At 36.2% G+C, this 19,116-nt stretch overlaps 1 protein-coding gene across 2 annotated transcripts in view; it reads right to left on the bottom strand.

Annotated features, from left to right (window-relative positions):
• Positions 1–634: 634 nt before the first annotated feature.
• Positions 635–19,116, bottom strand: part of elfn1 (extracellular leucine-rich repeat and fibronectin type III domain containing 1) — a 94,978-nt gene continuing 76,496 nt past the window's right edge. For both annotated transcript variants that reach the window (XM_015374701.1, XM_015374700.1), the window contains one exon: positions 635–5,943. In XM_015374701.1, the coding sequence (XP_015230187.1) occupies positions 3,196–5,562 (2,367 nt within the window). In that variant the 5' untranslated portion in view covers positions 5,563–5,943 and the 3' untranslated portion in view covers positions 635–3,195. The remainder of the gene's footprint in view (positions 5,944–19,116) is intronic.

Below are 19,116 nucleotides of genomic sequence, written 5' to 3'. Positions count from 1 at the left end.
TTACAAAGAACAATCAGCTTACAAATGTTTTCTGATAAATTATTTTTGTCAGGCCTGAGACGGCTCATGGCCGTCAAGTACACATATGTTTAACATACTGCTGCTGTTTTTTTCTAATCTATTTTATTAATTAATTCCAATTGAGCTGTTATTGTTACATTATGATATTAGCCCAAAAGTTAATATCTTAGAGTTATATAATTTAATTGAACTTTTCTTTTAATAGTGCAAGTGAAAACTACAATCAATGTTTTGTTTTTTCCCAAAAAAACTAAAATTTATAACAATAGCAACAAGGGAATCTAGTTGCCCACTAAAAGTGTTTTAGTGTATAACTATAAAAATAAGTTGTTAGCTATAGCAAGATGTCAATAGTTCCTACTTTCAACCACTAAAAATGATAGGTTGGTTCTGGCCTGGTCACAGCTTTTACCTTTTGGATCTGGTAAAAAAACAAAAAACAACTTGTTTCAAACAGTAACAACTAAAATATGATTTAAGATTAAATGTAAGATAAAAGAGAATTCAGAAAATATATTATATAAAATTCTAAGTAATTCCATATACCTTTCTTAAAAGTGAAAAAGGGTAATACTGCTCCTATTCCCCTTGGCTAAAATCTTCCAGACTAAGAAGGGGGTTGGGTTAAATTTGATCTCAAATGTAAATTGTCAGAATAATTGAAGACACATTTTCTTTATTTTGTTTTCTTGTTTGTGGGTAAGTTGCATTTAAAGTACTGACCATGAAACTCTAGCAATGTCGTGTGCATAACAGAGTACAGTATATTGATTACATTTTAGCCATGTAATGAATCATCATGAGCCTTGTTGGAATAAAATACATAAACATCTTACAAATAAAAAAGCTTGAAAAAATGGATAAATGTAATATATAAATTCACAGCCATTAAGTCAGAGGATTCAGTTTAACATTCGAAAACTAAACTTTAGTATGTTGATGTTTGCCTGGTCCTTATCTCTCATAATATACAAAATGCAGAGACAATTCACAATAAACCTCTCAGCAAGCATCAAGGCCCATTTGAAAAACCAGTTATGTTTGTTTGTATATCATCACACATTATACAATATAGCAGGCTGGAAGAAATATAAAGCAAAATAAAAATTAAAATAAAACCCTCAGTTGTTAACATGATTTTGAACTCCTCTTAAGAATACATAGAGGAAGCTGCCATAGATAAATTAGAATATGTATCTCTTACATTCATCCTCAGACTTCCCAGCAGGGAAGCTTTCCGTCTACTTAAATAATGATAATGTACAGCTGCCTTCCCATTGGTCTTTTAGAGATGTACAGCAGACTTTAAAATAAAATCCTATTTCTGGATAAAAAAAGGTTTCCCAATTATTAATTTTAAGGGGGAACCTTAAATAAAATACTGACCTACTCCTGTATGTTAATTAATTCCTCAGACTATGCAGAAAATTTGTAAACATTTTAACTTTTTCTACTTTGGTACAAAAGATATAAATGGCGGTTAATGTAACTGAAAAACAGACGTTTATTGCAGTATGATTTATACTGCATTTTTGCCTGCAGGGACTGGATCCAAACCAGTGAATACTGCACTCTGTGATTCAGGGGACTAAAAACTGAATCCATCTGAATCATTACAAAAATAAAAGAACAAATTAAGTAAAGGTGGCAATAATACAACAGGTGGTGTTTTTTGAAATTACTTTAACACTAGAACCGTAAGAAAATCATTTTTACTCCTTGCACTTTTTCAGCTCTAAGTATAACACTAATTAAACCCTCTGTCTAATACTCTATGGCTTTTACTAAAGTTTCTCTCCTTAACATTGTATTAGGTATAAGATATTTGTGTCATAAAAAGAAAAGGCATTTGACCTTTTATACCAACAACTGCCAAGTAGTCATTTTTATCCCAGAAACACATTATATTATCCTGTAAATCATAAAAAAATATATTATATTTGAATGTGTGGGCTAAGGCCAGAACAAATTGCTTTTGGCCATAACTATAGACTGGTTTTGTTAATTATCTAAAAGCTTGAAAAAGAACAAGATTTGCAAAAAGGTGCAACAAGCTGTTTGTAAAAATTTCAATGCAGGATTTGGATAGAAAAATGTCCTTTTTTGTTTATGAAGGGCTGAAAATCTTTTCACTGCCATATGTACTGAAAACTAACCATAGCAAACATGGGTCTTCTTCTGAGGATGTATTTTTTTTACATTCATTAATCTGCAAATCACTAAATGCCTTCAGTCGTTGGCAAAAAAAAAAAACAAGAACTGCACAAAAAAGAACCGAATGGGCAGAAAACCATTCAATATCAATAAATATAGATTGCTTTTATCTTTGTTTTATAGACTACTATTATTTTATTTTATTTTTTTACTTGTAAGTTAACTACCAACCTTTTCGAAACTTCAACTACATTACAGTATATGCCTGTCGTGACTTAATGTAAAACAAATAGTCCAAATAGCTTTTCTCTGCTGGTTAAGTGTTATTCTCCCTACATAATATATAACAGTTGATGATCAAAAAGCAGTGGTTTTGAATAAAACTTTTGTCTTTTTATGGTCTTAGAAATGGGCTTTAAAACTCTGGCAGTTCGGAGGAGTACTGAAATGATTGCGGTTCTAGGGCTAAAGTTAAACTTTAACATAATTGTATTCAAAACAGAATGCGGTCAGTTTGATAAACCTGATTCATCTAAAACTTCACCATTTACACAGAAAACGTTTCAAATATAGAAACCCATATCTGTACACAATTTTCAATTAAATATATGCAAGGAGGAAGAAAAAGTGTTCTCTTTGCTTGGGTCCCGAAAGTTCGTCAAAAAAATAAAAAGTTTCAGTTTCTTCATATAGTAGTCTCATATTACACAACAGCAAATCCACTGTCACAGGACTTGGCCATGCGATACCCGAAAAACCTAATATCCATTGTCACATATATATATATATATATATATTTATATTCATAATTAATTTGCACTTTTTTCCCCAGATGAATGCTTTAGATAATAATTGAAGTTTTACAAATCTTCACTTCATCTTCTTCACAGTCAAAAGAGATGTGATATACATGAGAGATTAGTTAATTATGGTATAGAATTATCCATTGACTCAGATGTCATACAATGTTCTTGTGTCATTTTAACAACAGAAGGTCCATTTTAAAATCATCTACATGAATTATGATTTATGCTGGGCTGAAACCCCTTTCCAGTAGTCTAAAATATCATGCAGGTCCTCATCTTTTGCAAATTGAACTTTCTTACGAAGAGCATGGCCAGCTGCCATGTACTCTTCATCTTTATGTCGCTTGCGGTGGAGTCTGAATCGCTCCCAGATGCTGTGTGAAGGTTTGCAGTAGTATTCAGGACTAGATGAGTAGCTTAGATTGTGATATTGTGAGGACATCTGGGAATAGGCTAAGTCTCTGGAGCGAGAGTGGCTAATGGGCTCCAACAGCTTGTGGCTATCAGGTCCTTCAAGCTCCTCTATCTGAGGATCGGGATATGAATGCCTGTGGTCACTGTACTGGCGGATCTTGTCTGCCTCAGCCCTCAAGATGGCTGCGGCAGGTGTCACTGTTATTATGCTCTCTCCTGTTGGAGAGGTTTTCTCTATGTACTTGGAGTCAGAGCGATAAGGCCTTGGGCTTCGCATGGGCCCACCTGTGGCAGTGCTGGGCCTCTTCGGCGAGACATCAGAGCTTCTATGCCGCTGAAGAGAGTGATGGTAGCTGTCCTTATAAACTGGAGAAAGAAGGCCAGATTTACTTTGAGGGTGCTCTGATAAAAGAACTAGTTGAGGCTCTGCTGTGGATACTGCTCCAGATTTAACCCCTTGAAAAGAAGTTGATTCTGACTTTAGGGCATCTATACAGTTATTAATTATTTGATTTACTTTATCAACTTCTTTTGCAATTGTGGAAATTTCTGCTACTGATCCTTGACTATTCCCAGCCATTCCCATGTCACACTCCCTACGCTCATGATGATCCATGCTCCGGACATCCATGTAGTTACCCTTCATCATTTTGGGAGTCTCACTTATCTCCTGAAACTTGTACTGCTCCATTTCACTTGCAGATGGTAGGTATGGCATACGGCCCATGCTTTCTCCGGCCATCAGCTGCTTTTGAGACATTCGAGAAATAGTCCCACCTTCTAGTTCTTGTCCATATTTGAGTTCCATTATATTCTTCTTAAGACTGCCTGCTTTCCTTTGCTTTTCGTCTTCTTGACGCTTCCTGCGCAAGCAGTAATAAACAAATCCAAGAAAAATCACCATGCTAAAAAGGCAGCCCAAAATAGTCATAATATAGTGAGTGGCAGTTGTGTTGCTTACAACTCTGTCTTTTCCATTCCAAGGCCCAGTGGAGACTGTTAGACATGTGTGGTTGTGTCTAAGAGCATTACGTATCGAAGCAACACAGTATGTGTAGTTAGTGTGGGGTTTAAGGTTTTTCAGCTCTATGTCTTCCTTTTTGGCCTTTAGTTTTTGAATATCTGTGAAAAAGCTGTTGTTATAAAGTACCAGACTAAACATCTTCAGAAAGGGATTAGGAAGCTGGACTGTAATGGTTGCACCTGTGTTTGTTACTTCCCTAACTTTCATCAGAGGGGTTCCCTCTACATCATTTTCAGTTGTACTGATGGTTAAATCCTCTGGTTCGGTGCCTGAGGGACAGTCTTCCAGCCCACAAAGTGTAACGTCAGGTGGTAGCGTTGTGGACTCCATGGAGACAGTAATAAATGGTGTCACATAGTCGTCAGTACACACAGTAGTTAGCATGTGCAGTGCATTTCGGTATGTAGGGTTGTTAGGATTCTGGCTCAGTAAGCTGTAACCTGCAACACCACGTGGAGAGTCACAGACCATCCGCTCATTTGTCCGATTTGGAAAAGTTGAAAGCCATTTTACAAACCCAAGCAGCTCACAAGAGCAGTTGAAAGGGTTTGTGTACAGCTCACAAGTGGTGAGTTTGTTTAGACTGGCAAACGTGGACCCATCTAACTGCTGTATTCGATTCATTGAGAGATCAATGTTTTCTATGTTGGGGCATTCCCAAAAGGCATTAGGTGTCACAGTTTCAATCAAGTTTGCCTGGAGGTAGAGGTACTGCAGCTTTCCTAAACCCCGGAGAATCCCCTCTGTTAGATTTCGTAACTTGTTGAAGCCCATTTGGAGAACTTGCAAGTTAAACTGTGCAGAAAAGGCTCCATCCTCTACGTATGAGATTTCATTCTTGGTCAGGTTTAGGTAGGTCAAGTTGGCAAAGCGACTGAGAGAGGAATAATGAATGCTTTTGATTTTGTTTTCATTCAGACGAAGGTCAACAATGGTGTTATTGATATGCTGTGGGATGGCCTCATAAGGCGGTTGATTTTGGCTGCAAATCGCAAGCCATACAAAGCCCTTTTCACCCTCAATTAACCAACAATCACCATTTACTCCTTCAATGTGAGTCAAACATACAACAGTAACAGACCAAAACAAGGCACTCATCACCATGCCTGATCTGCAGGCCATTTGTGCTTCTCTGAAAGTCATGTATAGGGCCGAAAAAAACAAGGGGGCTTAATACCACGGTTTCAGTACTTTGATGTGATCCTTCTATTGAATCAGCAGGATGTTCAACTGTTCTCAGAGCCAGAATAATTGCTTTTACTTGTCTTGCTTTTACTGATGGATGTGTGATGACACATATTGTCCCCATGTACCAATCAAAAAAATGTTGACTGTCTTCTTTCAACTTCTTCTCAATGAGATATGCTTGTTGGAAACTTGAGGCGACGTTCAAAAGGAGATTTCACCACCTTAGCTTGTCTGGAACTTTTGTCCTCAGAGGCTACCATAATTAAATTGTCTCATCTTGGTGATTCTGGCAGTTCTCTCTTTTCTCTGTCTCTCCCATGTGCACAGATGAATAACCTGCAATATAAAAAAATAAGAGAAGAAAGTGGATGAGCTTGGATAATAACTTATGAAAGATATTAATGTTGATAATAAAATGTAACATATGAAAAGGGAATTCGTGTTCACTCAAGCCCTTCTTATTTGCTCTTCACCAATTATTTTGTACACAGTTTAAGAAGTGTTTGCAGTCTCTGTGGCACACTGCTATTAAAGGAAACTGTTGGCCAATTACCATCTGACAGGTTGAGGAAAGCATGGTCCCTGTTTTCACACCATTAACCTGAGGACTGTCAGGCGGGAGGTCCATGTTAAGAAGCAGTGTTAATTCACATACACAGCATCATGTGAAGTGACAGTTTGGATCAATGTATTTAGCAATTTCCACTGAGAACCTTTTGCACACATTAAATGTCTCAAATGATTGGATTATATCAGGGAGATAGATCATATACCATGATCATGAGTTTTTTTTTTTTATGTTATAGTAACAGAATCAATTAAAGATAAATAACTTCAGCCTGTGCAAGGGGTGGTTACACAATAAAAAATATGTAATGCAGTAAACAAGTATTACCTCTACAGATTGCTTCTATTTTTTCTTGTTTTTTTTAATCACATGCGAGTGATTTAGAAACACTCAATTAACCTTAGGGAATACAAATTGTAGTTTTTGAATAGTGATTTTTCTTTTTATGAAGGCAAAAGAAATATAACATGGCCCTATGTGCAAACGTTCATTTCCCTAAACCTAATAACAGGCTGTGCCAACCTTGGCACAAGCATCTAATCAATTGCATTGATGAGAGCAGTTTTAGTTTCTTTCGGGCCATTCTGTAGCATCTCAACCTAAAAAGACATTTCAGATAGATCCATTAATTACAACATGATGTGTGTGTATTGAAAAAAGCAAAGCTGCCCCAGACGGCGGCTCTGGGATAAGACTAAATTGTTAGTTTTATTCCAGATGTGATGGGGTGGAGCTTCTAAACAGCTTTTGTTCTTGTCTTGTCAGTTTACAGGTTATATTACTAAACAATTTGGGTATTTTTAAGAATATGAGACCAGTGTTTGTGTTCATCTTGCTCAGCAGAGTATTATGTAATAGAATTCTTCCACTTATAACACTTTAACTAACTTTCTGTGTTATTTCAGAATCATGGAGGCTGTTCTTAATTGAGGTAAGTGAGGCCTTAAGTGCTTTAGATGTTCAGTTTTCATCTGTGACCTTCTTGATGAGCTGTAAATGAGCTTTTGGAGGCTGGCCACCCCTGGGATTGTTTACTGTTGCAGTGTTATCCATTTGTGGAAAATGGCTCACATCGTGTTCACTAGAATCGAAACCCACAGATGTCTTTGGTACCGATTCCAGACTGAGAGATGTAATCATTGTAAATGTTTTTTGTTTTTTTTAGTTTCTTAGTTTCTTCAGATCAGAGAAAGAAAATAATCTTTTGTTTCTTTATACTTCTCTCCAACTTCATATTGGCGACATTCCATTGTCAGAGAGGTTTTATCCAAGCAGGTTTGTGATTCTAAAGATCAGGGAGTGAGAAATACTCCTCCTCCAGAAGAAGGGTCATTGCTAAAAAGAGTATCAACTTGTGTTGCCTTCCACATACTTATGTAGTCTACCTCAATAACCAGATGAGATTATGTGTATCGCTAAAGGTAATTTGTCTTTCAGTTTGTGCATCCTTATGAATCCCGTGTTTTGGGAGGCCCTAAATGATCTTTTTCAAAACAAGGTCCCCAGTGTTAAAATAAAATGTCAAAATGACAGATTTGTTGTTTACATGTGTTTTCTGCGTTTTTTTTTTTTTTTTGGAATATATATTTTCTGAAAAGGTGACATTGAACCTCCATCTCTTACTGTACTGTAAGTTGCATTAGCCGAGCTGTCACAAATAAAAACAACCGTGGTACTGCTTGCTGTACATATATAAGAGCTTTTTTATGGTTGTTAATAATTTCCTGTGATTCTTCCTTTTTAGAGAACCTACTCCACATAGCATGTCCCCTGCCAAAAGGCATAAAGGTCACACTGAACATGCATACATTTTTGTATATGATCCTGCTCCATGTTGCTTCCTTCTACTTCACACAACCTCCCTGCACATGGCTAGGATTTTTCTAATTTTTTGTGGCATTGTCAAAGCATCACCAGCAGGCCTAACATACCTGCTCCAGCTGTTTATGTGATTCTGCATCCTCTTGAATTGACGCACCTAATTTCTCAGCCATTTATATATATTTTTTTTGTGCATGGACAGAGATTGAGAATCCAGAGGCACAAAGGACCATTGACAGTGTTTTGAATTAATTAGAGTTAATTACAGTATGTGTTCTTGAAGTTTATGTTGAACCATAAAAGATGAACAACAATACCAGTTTAAACCTTTTAACTACTTGCTAAAAATTGTGGTCTGTAAGCATAAAGCCAGGCATTGGTGTAAGGAAACTATACTGATAGTGCTTCTTCTCAATAACTATGTTTACATTTACATAAGTAATCCGAATAAATGGCCAATTAGTCAAATTATTTGTGGTGTAGACATTCTAGTCGAACTATTCTAATCAGATTCAGCAATATCTTAATGAAAATGTAAATGTCTGACTGAGAGGATTGTTGTATACTAAATGACAATGTGATCAACATCCATTTAAATGCTCCTCAGGATCAAGTTATTCTGAACGAGTCATTATTGTAATGTATTTTTCACCTTGAGTAGCTAGATGATATGTCAGAATGCTCCAACTGTGATGTTTACATGACACACTTTTAGTCCGATTGGCCATTTTATTCAGATTACATATGCCCATATAAACAGTATTAACCAATTTTTTTTTGTTTCCAAATCTTAATATATTGCCTCTTAAATTCTACGTATATAAACATAGCTAGTGCTTTTGTCAGTGTCATGTGGCACCATCCATGCTTTCTTCAAGAGAATGGGCTATATTTTTACAAAAAGCATATTCTGCAGTCTGACATTCCCTGAAAGCTTCCAGCATCCATATGTACAAAATTCAAGATGCTTTGTTAACATGATTCCAATACAGCATTGTTAAAACATATGAAAGCAAACCTAAAATAAAACATAAGATATTATAAAACCAGTTAAAGTACAGCAACATCAGTTGGATGTACACCAGCTAATGTCAGCAAACAACTGTAATGTTTATCTTTATCTTTTAAAATTGCTGTTGCTATGAAGTCTAATGCCTGAACATGTGTCATTATCTTTAATGTGAATAAAAACTACAATGCAGGCACAACACTAGTAATGCAAAAGAGGTTTACTCAGTCTCAAATGGAACAAAACTAAGTGAAACCAAAAGTATAAATTTGTAATGAAGGGCTATGTAGCAATTACAAAGTTTAGGATTCCTAAATGGCTGATGTTAAGGTTAATGCTGTGTCCACACAGGTTGCATTTTTTTTCTTTACAGCTTTTTTGCTGTCTCATTGCCACTCTAGCTACTGCAGGTGGTACAGTCAATGGCAAGCAGGGGAAAATTACAGTCTCCACCCACTTTGAAAATAGGGGGGGAAAATGAGTGTTTTCAATTCGCGAAGATGTCAAAAAGACAAAGAAACAGATAATTGGAGAAGAGAATGATTGTAAAGGATGTGTAAAATGAACTAAATGTATTTGGAGGGGCCAAGACCCTTTAGAGCGAGCCAGACCAGGGAAAACACTGGACCAAGCAGCATGGCTACGGCAGGTCAGAAATACATGTCCCTATCATCACAGCCCAGACATGGCAAAGAACATTAAAGACAGACTATTGACAATGTTACACTATATATGTATAGGTAATTAGTCTGTTTTATCAATCCGAATGAAAGTCTACCCATTCTATGACTGACCAGGCAAGGGCCCACACATTTCTTTGCTGCAAAAGGAAATATTCTGGAGATAGGCCATGTTCAAAGTTATAAAGATAATATTTGAATAAATATACACCCTGTTATCCAGTTCTCTTTCAACTTTAATACAGAACTATTTTACCAGCCCAATAAAAGATAAAATAATAAGAAAACAAAATAATAGAGGAAAGTCGAATGATTCACTTAGACCAGTGTCAGTCGTGGCCATATAACCATAATAGAAACAATAATGGCAATGATAATATTTTCAATAATAATTTAAAATAATTTCGAGCAAGTAGGCTACATCTTATTTGATTGTAGAGTTTAAGGGGCCTAGACAATGTTGCAAATTATAAAACAATAATGATGTGTTTTACTGTGGGTTACAAGGGAGAAAATGTATCTTTATATGTCTTCACTTGAATTTTTTCAGCTAACAGAAAATGGCATGTTTGATCCAAAATGGCCAGCTTCCTGTGGGGTTTAGACCAAGGCTCCAAGAGACTTTTTTGTGCATCTGTCGGGTTATACATGTGAACCAAATTTCAAAATCCTCACTTAAAGTATGGCCTGAGGCTTTTTAGTTACCGTACTAGTAGTTGTTAGTTGTAATCATGCAAGCCTTGCTTTTCCTTTAATGGTCAAATTTCTATTTAAAATGCCAAAAAAAGACAAGCAGCTCTTATGCTTACAATTTTTTTTTTTCAAAGTTCAGTTCTCCTTAGTTCACACAGTGTTACGAAATTATCAGCGACGATGCTTAGATAATCAAGTAAAAGCCCTGGTCAGCTTTTCGAGTACAGTTAAAGTGCAGCAATAAATGGTGTCGTGAATACTGCAACAGACTGCCAAAGGCTGCCATTATAAAACCACCTTCATGATGACAAAAGAGCAGTGGCACAGGAGCACTGAAGAAAAAACATTCTCAAAACCCCTGAGAGGAAAGAGGTTCCAAATCAAATGTTCCATGAAATGAATATGAAAAATACAGCTCTGCAGAATATCTAGCCAAGCAAAAAGATATTCTAAAGAAAAAAAGGGGCCTTGTTACTGTTCCTCAGTCTATGACCTTTATTGCAAATACAGCATGGCAGAGATTGAGCTCATCTGACCTGGCCTCCGCTTGCTCACAGCGTGGTAACATGCTTTTAGCCATTAAATGGAAGTTTAAGTTAAACCTGAGAACTTTCCCACCTCCCCCTCATTTAGAATGCATTGGCTGTTTTGTTTGTCCACAGTGACTCACTCGTAAGTGACTCACTGTATTACTGCTTAAACTGTTGCACAAATTAGACAGAGAATAGTTCCCCTATGTAAGGTTAGAGTAAAACACACCTCCTTGCTAACACTGACTGGTAAAACTGTATCATTTGGGTGGGAAAAGATAAAATGTACTGTTGGATTTGATAAGATATGTAACTCCTCCGGCTTGGGAGCTAAGAAAGACAAAGCAAATAGCAACAGGAACAATGCCTGAAGTCTTAAGTTGTTCAGGGATAAACAAAACAACTAGCTACATAAATTTAATTTTCAGGGCTTCAGTTTTATGCAAATTACACCAAAGTCAGTGGTGAGATCACAAAAAGGGCCAGAGGGACAGAGTGTGCATGTTGCCTTGTGAAAGCTTATGTCTATTTGCCACTGCAGACCCACTTTCCATAATAGCAGCAATCCGTATGGTCCAGTGTGAGGCCTTAGTGCAGCAGGCCAGAACACCCAAGGCATTAGAGCTGAGTGTATGCCCCCATCACACACAGGCAGCCATTTCACAGACTCTTTTCCATTAAGGTCCTATGTGCTCAGTAATGAAGCCTTTTCTTTTCTTTCCCCCTTCTGTGGATAACCTATTGAAGCACTGCTGCTCAAAATGAAGAGACTCAAACAGGGTAGTCTATATTTCTGCTTTAGTCGTAGATGGGTTCATAATAGAGAGATGGTACAGTAAATCATTTACTCAACTTTCATAAAAAATGGGCATTAAATTACAGCTTTTTAGTTTTTTTAAGAAATGTCTGAACTTTGTACTAAAAACGAAAGAACTGTGATTTGAGGATGCAATATAAGTTATTTTTGGTTGCCCAGTGGCTGTTGCCTTGCAACAAGAAGTTCTTTGGTTTTGATCCAGGCCAGGGCTTTTTTTGCACGGAGTTTGAATGTTCTCTCTTTTCTTATCTCTAATTTACCCTTATGAGTAAGAGTGACCACATGGCAGTTTATTCTCTGCATATGTCATTGTTTCCCTGTTAAATAGCAACCTGTCTTAGGTGTATCTACCTCTCGCCCAATAACTGTTGAAGACAAAAAGCGGCATACCAGACCTTTAACATAGCATAGACAGGTTTAGACAATATAGTAAATAGATGGATAGTAAACCAAAACTTTAAAATGTCTTAGATGAAGTTTGTCATGACTTTCAGAGACCCAAATATACATTTAGAAAACTGGAATTTAATGTACCGGTATGTCCTCTCTTCCCCAGACCCTGAGTTTTGCTGATCTAGTCACATTGTCAGGGCAACTTTGTCAGTTGCTCAAGAACACCACACATAGAAAACATATTAAAATCTCTGCCCACCCTCCCAACAAAGAGTTTAGTGTATGCAAATGAACAGCACTGCACTGCCTAGCTATCTCTGCCTGTCAGTTCACTCCTTTTTTTTTCTCAATGAGCCTGTCCAAAACATTCACTCTGCATACCAAACCACAATTCCTCTTTCCTGTCTGCAAGTGTCTACAAAAGCATTATATCAAAGAATCTGTTTTCACTGTTAAAGGCGCTGCTTTTTCTTGTTTCTCCCTTGGCTTCCTATCTTTCACTTTTGTGACAGTGAAGGTGCCTCAATCTCGAAGGATCCTCCTCATCCATACCAATGACTGCCCTTTATTTGATGTCATTGACAATGCATGCACTTCTTACTTGGAATGAAAAAAAAGTTAGAGATGGGAAACTAGAATAGAGAAATCAATTGAGTTGAAATGGAAGGATTTCTCTTGGGGCAGGAAAACATTGAATTGCTTAGAGAGCGGAGGAAGAGGATCACGTATGTGAGAGGATAACAGATGATGCTTTAATTACTCTGGAAGTTTACTAGGAAAATATTCAATTGTTCTTCTTCTAATTTTTATTATTAGATAAGGTTAAAATACTCCTATCTGTCATATGAAAGCAAAAAAGTATATGTTTTTTCTTAGATTAAGACTTAATTCTTATAGTTCAAAATTAAAACACCTTCTAAATGTCTGTGTGAGAAGCAACTCAAAATCCATGAACAGGAATTCTTTACTTTTTTAGGTTAACATTGCCTCTAAAGTTATATTTCAAAACCTCAATTTATGAAGATTTTTCACTTGTGAGGCTCATAAACTCAAAACGTGGAAATGTCTTACCTATTGTTGAAAAGGGCAAAAAATTGAGATTGAGCTCTGAATTATTAACTTATTGGGCCAGTATAAAATAAAAAAAATAAAGTATGTCCTTTGTGAGTGCTGTATGCCTTTTAGAATTGGAAATCATGCTGATAAGAATAAAATTGTTTATTTTTTGTTCATAAACATTACTATGTAAGACTTACAGATCATACATCAACTCTTGATAGTTTTGATAGAGATGTTTCTCAAGCTACTCTATAAAATTACAACTAACTTAAATATTTTGCTTATCAAAGGCCTACTAACCTTTTTAGTGTTTTTTAAGTTTGTGATTAAAGCCTTTATTTCTGTTACGTATTTGTTCTAAAAAAATAAGTGTAGCACATTGGTTTTAATGTTTCCTTGCCTCAATCTTTAGATTAATGGTTTAGCAAGGCTTGCTCTGCATTTTTAATGCGGATAATTGCAGTTGTCAGCATCATTTTGATTTATCATCTACAACTTAAAATGCACAGATTAATAAGCTAAACTTTTATGATACTTCCCATTTGATTTTGCTGGCATGTTTTACAAGGATGCAGCCCTTATGTAATGGTAAATGGTAAATGTCCTGTGCTTGTATAGCACTTTATCAAGTCCAAGGACCCCAAAGCACTTTACACTACATTCATTCATTCATGCACACATTCACACACTGAAGGTTGTGAGCCATATTGTAGCCATAACTGCCCTGAGGCTCACTTATAAAAGTGTGGCTGCTGTACACAGGCAGCACCAAGTCCTCAGAGGGCCTGGTAGTTTTAGATGAAGCCTTCCATGTTTTCCACTTTCACATGTCGTACATCATCTCTGAAAATATTAATCCTAAAACATTTCCACACTTACATATTCAAGCACAAACCTTAGTGTGTTTTATATGATTACTTGTATTACACTACTATAAAACTAGAGAATGTGTTTTTTAAAATTTCTTTTCATTAATTTTACATTGAACTAACTGAAAACAATGACATGAAAAAGTAAAGGCACATTTTTAGTTAAAATATATGTCATCACACACTATTTTTCTGTGCCGTTTTTCAGTCTCTTGTTTATGAGCCAGACCAGGTGGAGTGGAGGTCTAGAGAGGCGTCACACATCTTGTTTGGTCTACAGACAGTGCTGTTTATTTTTATTTCTCAAAGTTTTCCATGAATGAAGCGCTTTGCCACAAATTAAATTAATATGTAATTTAAACAATGATTCATTTATAGTGTATAAAGACCAAAATGAAGAACAAAAGCCACATTACATGCAAAATGTAAAATTATGTTGAAGTTAGGAGCAAGGTTAGGTTAGGAAAACATAAATTGTTTTGATAAAGCTTAATGGATAAAGCTCTGAAAAGGTAGCCACAAACCATCCAAAGGACATATCTAAAAGGTGCTTTGGCTACGTGAGCTGTAAATTGAACATTTGGGCAATTTACTATTTAAGGAGAACTATTCATTCCACACATTATTATTATGTAATCTTGAGGGTTACAGCACTGTGCTGTGGTGATGCTTTTCTTCATTAAGGTTAGGGTCAGTTCTGGATGAAAACTAGTTAGGTGCTGGAAAAGATTGGAAACTGCCATAGAACAGACTTTCACGCATGAAACCTTAAGCCAGAGCTCAGATGTAATTGTTTTGACTAAAAAGCAAGCAGATACAGCCCAGATGAAGCTACTATGACAGGGAAAACATAACAGGGAGAACATAACATTATAACTGGAACAAATACTGCAGAATGGGAGAATATAAATAGAATGAATCAAGATGAGGAAAAGTGGTTTCTTTGTCATCCAGTAGCCTAAACATACAGCAGCATAAAAATAGAAAGTAGTTCAGGATAACTGCCTATTTTGGATAAGTTGTGAGAAAGGTAGAGCCACTGTAGGACCAAGGTAGAGCCAAGGAGAAACATATGCTCAGATTGAAATTATTTCCCGCGAGATTGGGCTGTTAATGCTCTACCTCCACCTACCTCTCTACTCACACAGATACTGAGCGAACATCATTCTGTTTTTAAATATAAGTTTAAACTGTTAGAAATGTGAGGAAAAATAAGATCACTGATCTAAGAGGGGCTTTGTTATTTAGGGCTTTATATGGGAAATTCTATTCTGGATCCAACAGGAAGCCAAAGAAGGTATGCATTTGGAACAGCTGAAGGCTTTTAAATACAGTTTGTGGGCTTTCTGATGGTAAAGAGTTACAATAGTCCAGCCTTGAAGTAACAAATGCATAAACTGATTTCTCAACACAACCCCTGGACAAAATATGTCACATTTTTTGCAAAATTTCTAATATGAAAAGTTTTTAGTCATTCAAATGTGATTCTTCATAAAAAATAACCATATTTTCTTTAAATCAATTAAATCCCATCCAAACTATATGATTGTCTAATCCGCTTCTTTTTCAGAGACTGACCAAAAGACAAGAACTTTTTTTTTTTTTTGCTGTGATAAAAAGTAGAAAGTGTAATCTATGTAATGAGTTAGTTTCTTTAGGATTTATCGACAGATAAAGCTGAGAATCATCAACATAACAGTGAAAATTAAGCCTTGCTGTCTGATAATATAACAATTGGGAGCATATATATAGTAAAGAGAAGTGGCCCAAGCACTGATCCCATGTGATAATCCACAGGTGACCCTGTGAAAACTATCAGACAAATAAGATTTAAACCAGCCTTGTGTATTTCCCTTAATTCTTACAAAATGTTCAACTCTATTTATAATAATATTATGATTAACTGTGTCAAATATTGCACAAGAGGCCATGAGAATATCATTTGTGACTTTTACCAGTGCTGCTTCAGTGGTAGGATGAGCTCTAAAACCTGACTCAAAATTTCCTTATGGTCACAAACTTGTTAAGCAACAGTTTTCTCAAACATTTTAGATACAAAAGGAAGATTAGATATAAGTCTATAATTGACCCAGTCATCTGGGTCAAGAGATGGAAAAGAGTCAGGGGAGACAAAAGCCATAATGGAGCTAAGCTAGTGATAATCAAGGCTAGCTACCCTTTACTACCAGAAGTAAAAGCCATGACAACACAAAAGCTACACAGTAGAGAAGTTTAGCAGTAGAAAGTGTGTTTAGGGTGCTTCTGGACAGTCCGAGTAACTTAGAGTTATCACAGAAAAAATAATGAACCTTAAACGCAGAGAGCCTTAACAGTGCTGGAGAAAGACAGTTTGTACGAAGGTCTACAGAAATTAAACAAAAAATGATGCATGGTGGGTACAATTGTACTGGGAGGCAGCTCTACCGAGTGTAAACCTTCCCACTGCAGTGATAAAGCAACCAACAGCTGTAAAAGAGAGTTTTGCCTCTCTGCTTTCAGGTTTTAAGTCACTTTTAAATATTTTTTTCCACCAATCCTAACATCAGATTTATCTTCCACTTAGAATCTCTTTACATGCATTTATCACACCAACATTTAATGACAGTTTATAATTTTTTTATCCAGTTTGGATGAAGTCCCTTTTATAAATCTATGGACCGTAAAATTTTATTTAAATTTTGACAAAGTGCTTGCTTTCCTAAGTTTTAGATTTTTTGCATTATACCTTGTAATTTATAATGCTATTATGAACATAATTGTCTAAAATAATAAAGAAGACATTATAATGTCTTCTTTTCTTAAGGTATTTCCTAAAATCATTAAATAAATACAGATTCTCAAATATTTCAGCTGCCAATTAGTGCATTTTCAAGGCAATCAACATCAAATTAGTATCTAGATAATAAGCATTGCAGAAAAATAGCTAAATCTCAATTAATGCTTATTATACATTCGTGTTAAATGTCAGGGAACAGGTCTTTTTAGATAATTGAGACCTTGAGGGCTAAGATTTGGCTGATACAAATATATCCTGAGGCAGTCTGAATTTGAAATTGTCTCCTGGTCTTCTTCAGCATACTTTGTATTCCATGCATGTGTCATACTTTGTAAAACTTTAAATGACTTACTGCCCTGCCGTCTCTTGTAAATTCCTTATATCTGCCTTTATTGTTCTTCATTGTATTAAGAGTCCTTCAGCAGGCTCACGACTTTAAGCATAGACGAGAGCTAGAAAATCTCATTACAAACTAAAGGCTCGACTTTAGGTGACACCTCTTATGAAGATGATAAGCCATGGAGAATGGCACTGAATCGTGGTGCACTGATTGAAAAAGATGCATCAGTGAAACCCTGAAGGAGAATTAAAGTAGCTCACTGCCATCGTTAGCAGAAAACCAGAAAGAAGATAAGTCCATCCTGCATGGCCCTCTGCAGCACCTTCTCTTTCACTTTTGTGGGGATCTCTGTTGACTTAAAGAGTGACATTCTATAATAAAACCATAACACTTCAGCTTAACAGGATGCATACTGAACAGGGGGTGCAACTGGAATGTAGAGCGCATTTATCAAAGAGACAGGAGGAAAGTGGAGTTTAATTTAATTCGGTATGTTTGAGAGTAAGCTACAACTTAGAATAACACCTGAAGGTTTAAATGCAATTTTCCAGGCCATCAACTGACTATCAACGGGCCACGATATTTTGCCCTCCAAGCCAAAGTGTCTGCCAGCCACGTCTGTAGCTGCTGATTCATGACATATTAAATAAAAGTGGGAGCTCCTGTGTATGCCTGGCCATGCTGTAAAGATGGCGAAACCTCACTCTGAGAGAATTTATACTGCACTGTGAACAATGTTAAGACAGTATTCTCTCTATAGTTTCAATGTCTAATTGTTAGGAAACTGATAAAGTTCATGCATGCTGACAAAAAATTGTGATAAGACGGCCATCCTTATCTTTGTCAATTACTTTGCCACGTTCAGGCAAGGTTTCACCACCAATTAACCTTCAGGGAGAGACTGGAGCTAATTCAATTAAACCGGACTGCAGGACCGCACTTCTGACTGACAGCTCAGCATCCCTCCGAGTTCTGATTGAAAGGCTGTGAACACGAGCATTTATGTGTAGATCTGTCTGACCCAGCGGGGCTACCTGACACATTTAGGAAGACCACATTATCACTTTGAGATTAGCAGCCCAAAAGAAAATGTCGGGGTTAGATGAGATTTGTAAGTAAGTTAAGTTTACTGATAATTTAGCAGTTTCTAAATTTACTCAGATTTAGGTTAATCATAGAAATTTATATGCTTACTTATTTCTTAGTCATTTATCATGAAATTAGGCATTTAATAAAAGAATGTAGAAACATGACACTATAATTAAGCAGATACATCATTCTCACACAGGTGTATAGGTTGATTTTTCTTGTGGGCAATAAGATCATGGTATTTGAGTTTGAAACTGCTCTTGCTACTAAAAAAAAGGAAAAAAAAGCTTATACCGTTGGGCAAGGTGAGGGGAAAATCAATTGGTTCTAGCAAGGATATCAGGAAAGCCTGGCTTGTATTGCTGTTTGATCCATTTGCAGTAAGCTCGGAAGTGAAGGGAAACTCCATGGAGGCAAATGGAAAGAACCGCCTTGTGTGATAGCTTTACCTCGATAATGAAATTGTGCCTGAATGTTTTTGATTTTGACATAATACATTTTAGATTATAAATTAATACAGATCAGGGGATACATCCGGAGTGTCAGGTTGATGGTTGGATGTAGTCAAGATTTAACCGGTCTACTGTTCAAATAACCATTCTACTGTTCAGAGTAGCATAAAAAAAGACCTCAGCAGAACATTAAAGATCCATAAATGGGACAATTCCTTTCATGAACATAGTTGTAAGAAATTAAAACATTTGTTTAAGAATAAATGTGAAGGGATGTTGTGTCCTATAGATAAAAGTGAAGATTCTCAGTCATCCAGGTCATAGTAATTCCAAAAAAGCTAAAAAAAAAAAAAGGCAGGCCAATGACATCAATGACTCCCTATTACTTAGGGATGGACCAGTTTTTTTTAGTT

This window comes from Cyprinodon variegatus, unplaced genomic scaffold (genome assembly GCF_000732505.1).
Source record: "Cyprinodon variegatus isolate N-32 unplaced genomic scaffold, C_variegatus-1.0 Scaffold108, whole genome shotgun sequence".
In the NCBI taxonomy this organism is placed as follows: domain Eukaryota; kingdom Metazoa; phylum Chordata; class Actinopteri; order Cyprinodontiformes; family Cyprinodontidae; genus Cyprinodon; species Cyprinodon variegatus.
Note: the sequence above shows the minus strand (reverse complement) of the source record. Positions and strands in the feature narration are given on the sequence as shown.